This window comes from Oryctolagus cuniculus, chromosome X (assembly GCF_964237555.1).
Source record: "Oryctolagus cuniculus chromosome X, mOryCun1.1, whole genome shotgun sequence".
Classification (NCBI taxonomy): domain Eukaryota; kingdom Metazoa; phylum Chordata; class Mammalia; order Lagomorpha; family Leporidae; genus Oryctolagus; species Oryctolagus cuniculus.
Genome location: NC_091453.1, coordinates 21388199 through 21393993, shown reverse-complemented (window position 1 = coordinate 21393993; position 5795 = coordinate 21388199). Strand labels below are relative to the sequence as shown.

Here is a 5795-nt window from a genome sequence, read left to right as displayed (position 1 = left end):
TAGCTCATCAAGAAGAAAATCATAAAAGAATAGTATAAAAAGTAGTTAAATGTCTGCAACAACAAAGATATCAGACCTACTAAATTTTTCAAAACTGAAGCTCACTGCAATTGCATAAAACAGTTATAATATAAATAAAATAAGTTAGATAATTCTTTATATTATGAATTTAGCAGTGATTGTAGTCTCCAATATAAAAATGCACAAGAAGGTATAAATGTAGGTTAGTCACCCTTACACATATAGAATGTATGTAGGAATTCTAAAAAGCATATTAACATATCATAATCAACAGTTCAGTATCATAATATCATAACTAATGATTTAATATGAAACTGGAAAGGAAAACACAATCTAAAAAAATCACACTAACGCTTCACTTTGTTGAATTATAGTAATCTATCTAAAATAGAAAAATACAGTCAACTGAATAATGTCAATATAGTCTTGAATAGTATCAAAAACTACCCATACAAAAATGCTTCACAAATTTAGCTCTCTTAAATGCATATTCTAGAAACTTAAGAACATACAGTACAGTATAAAAAGCAAGTTCTAGAATATCTTATGTTAAATTCAGGAATTTAGAAAATTATCTCTTATTACCAATACCAATGAACAACGTCCTGAAAATTTTAATCACTGCACTGAAGGAGAAAAAAGTAAGAACACAGAGGGTGTAATAGTTGTAAAATGTGAAGTAAAATAGTTTTTTATCTTAATAACAGCAAGACGGAGGATATGATAATTATGTAAACAATCTAAGTTCTAATTATAACAGAGAATTCAACCGTGGCTAAACACATCAACAGAAAAAAATATAGCTACCCATACAGCAATGAGAAATTTTAAATGCAATAATTCGTAAATGTAAACATTTATTATCAAGTGAAGATTTTATTGAAAACACGACTGTAAAATATACAAGGGACATCTGGATGGACATCAATAAATTTACAAACGCTTCACTTTAAAATTACCCAAGTCACCTAGCAATGGAAGCCTCCACTCCTCTTCAGGGTAACACAGCCCTCCAGGGTTGGGTTTACGAATCTTTTTTTTTTCCTTTTTTATTTTTAATGTTCTCCCAGGCCAATAGCAGTGAGGTGGATCAGAAGAGGAACAGGCGAGAAAAGAACGGGCACAATTATGGGATGCCAGCGCCACAGGCAGAGGCTTAGCCTACTATGCCGCAGCGCAGGCCCCAGGTTTGAGAATCTTTAAGGCGGCATTCAGGCAGCTCTTCCGGTCGGCGTACCCTTACGTACACATAGGGGTGGTGTTCCACTCGCCACCGGAAGCGTCCACTGAAGCGAGGCGGCTCCTCGTGAACAGTCGCAAAAGGCTAGTTTTTAGAGTGGCCCTTGCTTCAGTTTTCGGTAAGAGTTGTGATGTCTGTGGTACTGAATCTGTTTCTCTGAGATTTTGTGTCGCCAACCGTGGTGCCAACCATCTCGCATCATTTATTTCTCAGGAACCCGCCGAGTCAGGGCCTGTACCCTCACTACAGTATGGCTACAGCGGCTGAAGACGATGACCTGGACTTTGTTCCTGTGGTGCCCGGCCAGCAAGATCACGACCAGAGGTGCGTTACTTTGAAGGATGTGTTTGTGTACCTCTCCCATGAAGAATGGAAGCTACTTGATGAGGATCAGAAATGTCTGTACTATGATGTGATGCTAAATATCTTTCTGTATGTGCTTTCATTGAGACTTCCAATTAGCAGGTCCTGTTTGCTTACTCAGCCAGAGCCAGAGAGCCAGCCCAGGCAGCCAGACAGCGCAGATGTAGCTCCGGTTAATGCAAAGACAACCAAGAGAAGGTCTGGCCCTGGTTATTGGTATACAGAGATGGATGAAGATGCGCATTCTGAAGAAGGTGTTTTGGAGAGAATATCTCAGGTGAGAAGTCCTGAGGCAGGCCCTAGCACCCAAGAGACCCAGTCCTGTGACATCTGTGAGCAGATTGTAACTGGAATTCTGCACCTGGCAGAACAGGGAACAACCAGTGGGCTGCAGCCATATATATGTACGTCATGTGGGAGAGACTTATGGTTCAGTTTGCAGCAGTGTGAAGAGAAATTCTCCAGAGGAGGAAAGGGCCAGTCCTCATTTGTGAATAGCCTTGCATGCCTTGTTTCAGAGAAGGCCTTCACTTCCAGGGAGGATGGGCAGGACTTCTTGGCCAGCTCTGAACTTGTCCAGCACCAGGCCACCCACAATGAGGAAAATCCACACAGGAGCACTGCATGTGTAGAGGCCCAGCAGACTGGACAAGGTCAAAGGTGCAGTGAATGTGGGGAAGTTTTCAGACACAAAGACCAACTTATTCAGCACCAGAAAAGCCACACAAGAGAACAACCTTATGAGTGCATTGAATGTGGAAAATCCTTTAGCCGAAGCCAGTACCTTACACTGCACCAGAAAATTCACAGAAGATCAATGCCTTTTAAGTGCAATGATTGTGGGAAATTGTTTAGCTGCAGGTCCAGACTTGTTATACACCAGACAGATCACACAAGATCAAAGCTTTATGGGTGTGCTGAATGTGGGAAATTTTTCAGCAGACATTCCATCCTTGTTCAACACAAGATAACTCACACTGGAGCAAGACCTCGTGGGTGTGATGAATGTGGGAAAAACTTCCGCAACAGAGAAATACTTGCTAAGCACAAGAAAACTCACAGTGGAGAAAAGCCTTATACATGCAGCATTTGTGTAAAAAGCTTTAAACGTAAATGTGTATTTATAGACCACATGAAAGTCCACACTAAAAAACCCTCTTATGAATGTAATGAATGTGGGAAATTGTTTCAAAGAAATGGCAACCTTTTAATACACAAGAGAAATCACAGTGTAGAAAGGCTTTATGTGTGCAGCGAATGCGGGAAAGCATTCATCACTAGGTCCCACCTTACACAGCACCAGAAAGTTCACACCAGAGCAGTGCCTATGGATGAAGTGAATGTGGAAAGTTCTGTGGTGGCAACTCCAGAACATTCTACACCCAAAACTTCACACTAGATATAGACCTTAGATGTTCAGTTTATGTAAGAAAGCCTACAGAAAATGTTCTCACTTTGTCTGTCACTTGAAAATTCTCACTTGTGAAAGGCATCGTTATTTAGAACTTTTGCTGATCATTTAGCTGTAACTCCTAAGCTCATTTAAACACCACAGATTTCACATTGGAGGGGAACCTTAAGAATGTGGGGAATATACTGTCTCTTTCTTCAATATAATATGAGTCAGGAAAGAGAAAAGCTCTCGAAAGAGTTGCTTTTATGAGAGTCAACAACTAGAAATTTAGCTTCATATATCTGTACCTTTACATGGGAAGATTACCTATGAATGCCAAGGATGTAGGAAATTTTCAGGAGCTATTTTATATTGTTATATTGTTATATATTTTATAGGGCCCTTAACTATATTATGTCATTTCCAGTTTCTACCACAGAAGCCATTTTGCCTCTACCGCAGCCAAGCTCCTGCTGTGTGTGGTGGTCACCCCAGTGAGCTCAGGGAGGGCCGAGTTCTGCTCTATTCCATGTGAGGAGTCATGAGTGGTCTAAACCCACTGGTGAGTCCTCATTCCCTCTGTCTTGATGGTTTCAGTGTGGACATGACCTAGTTCTTGTTAAAAATATAGAAGTTGTGGTCTGTTTCAAGTTTCCAAAAGTTTCCTTTCTTGATGGACAATATGGATTTTACATGTGATGGCCCCAAGTTTCCAAAGGGTTCTTTTTTTTTTTAATCTAAGGACAATATTGACTCTACCTATGATAGCTGAAATACATTTCTTCAACCTCCAAATCATTCAGCCTTTGAATATCCTGCCCTACACTGATGTGATTTGTGAAATTGTTTGTGTATTTCTTTTTTAAGTGTTTATTCTGTTCACTGTGTGGGATTGATTGGGAGAGGAATTGGGCTTTGCCAGCATTAAAGGAGGAATACCTTTGGTGGGTACTCCAATTCCAACTGCTAGAGAGACTAGCAGTATGGCAGAGAAAAGGTATCAATCTAGTATGGTCTAATTGGCAATGTTGCCCATTTTTTGAGGAAAAAATACCTAGAAGATAGTTGCTATGAAAACCTTCAGTGCTTCTGGGGACAGCATGAGTTTAGTCACTTTTCCCCAGGAGATGTTTAATATTCCCACAGAACTGTTGTTGAAGTACAGCTGTCTCCCAAAACCTACCAAGAAGTCACAGCCCCTAAAGTCCAAAATGTGGTTGTCAGATAAGACCTATAGGGGCTAAGTAGGAAACATAGTTGATTTAATGCATGGAATGTTGTCATTTTTACTGGTATTCATTTTTGTTAAGCTTAAAGATATAAGTTCTGTTTCACTACCTTTACAAAAGTTAATCCTTAATGCTACAGCCCTCATTGTGGCACAGCAGAAGCAGCCCCCACCTAGGAAGCAAGCATCCCTTATGAGCAATGGTTCAATTCCTGGCTGCTCCACTTCCAATCCACCTCCCTGCTAATGTTGCTGGGAAAGCAGCAGCAGATGACCCAAGTAACTGGGTCCCTGTGACCCATGTGGGAGGCCTGGATGGAGTCCCAGGCTTCTGGCTTTGGCTTGGCCTGGCCCAAGCTGTTGTAGCCATTTAGGGAGTGAGTCAGCACATAGAAGATCTCTGTGTGTCTCTTCCTTTAATTAAAAGCATAAAAAATAAAAAATCTTTAATGCTTAGTAAGGTTTAACTCGTTAATGTTATTTTACTTAGAAATCGTAAAATAGGTTTGACTATATCTTATTTATAGGCAACATCTTTCAAAAAGTAAAACTAATATTGTACACCCTTCAGATAGCATAAAAACATAATTGATATACAAATACTGTACAGAGTGGTGAAGAATGGCAAACTAAGGGTTTTGTGTCTACAGGGCATATGTAAATTTAATGAGACTAAGATTCTATGGGCTGAAGGTGTACAGAAATGCTCAGGACCTGCAGACCTGTTGAATCTTCTTGCTGAGGTTAATGAGTATAAAAGAAATTAATAATAAAAGTTTTCTGGATCCCGGTACCTCCCTGGGCTGTTAATCTGATAGCCATTACTGCATAAGCAGGAACCCCAGGAGACAGAAGAAATCCAAGAAGAAGTCCAAGGATGGGTCTTTTGCTGTTCAACCAATATTTCAGTGCACATGTGCTTCATTGCATTCCACTGCCTCTCAAGATTTGGAAAATGATAGACAGTTGAGAGAATACAGGCTTGACTGATATTCCGAGAGAAATAAGTAATTTATATTGTATTTTATAGGAATCTAGCTTCTCTTAAAAGTATTATTGGTGTGTAATTAAAATATGATAAACTGTACATGTTTAAATTGTACAGTATGTATGCACATATGATACCATTACCAAAGTTAAGGTAATCATCCCCCAAAACTTCCTTATAACCTTTTATCATTTTTTCTTTTTGTCTTTATGTGTTCCCTCATCTGCATATAAACAGACTTAATGTTACTATTACTTAATGATAGTACTTAATGTTACTACTTAATGTTAACTGCATTTTCTAGAATTTTATATAAACGCAATTATATAGCACGTTCTTATTTTTGTCTACTTTTTTCAATAAACATAAGTGTATTGTTTTAGATTGATGGATGTTCTTGAGTAATATTTTATTGTGCAGACTACTACAGTTCTTTGTCCATTGGTTGTTGCTAGACATATGAACTGCTTTTAGATTTAGGCTATTTTTTTTTAAACTTTTATTTAATGAATATAAATTTCCAAAGTACAGCTTATGGATTACAATGGCTTCCCCCCCATAA

General features: G+C 38.9%; 1 protein-coding gene across 1 annotated transcript; it reads left to right on the top strand.

Annotated features, from left to right (window-relative positions):
* Positions 1-1224: 1224 nt before the first annotated feature.
* LOC103351821 (zinc finger protein 772) lies at positions 1225-5568 on the top strand. The gene is made up of 2 exons (XM_051827704.2): positions 1225-1379; positions 1475-5568. The coding sequence occupies exon 2, from the start codon at positions 1512-1514 to the stop codon at positions 3021-3023; it is 1512 nt and encodes a 503-aa protein (XP_051683664.2). The 5' UTR covers positions 1225-1379; positions 1475-1511; the 3' UTR covers positions 3024-5568.
* The last annotated feature ends 227 nt before the right edge of the window (positions 5569-5795 follow it).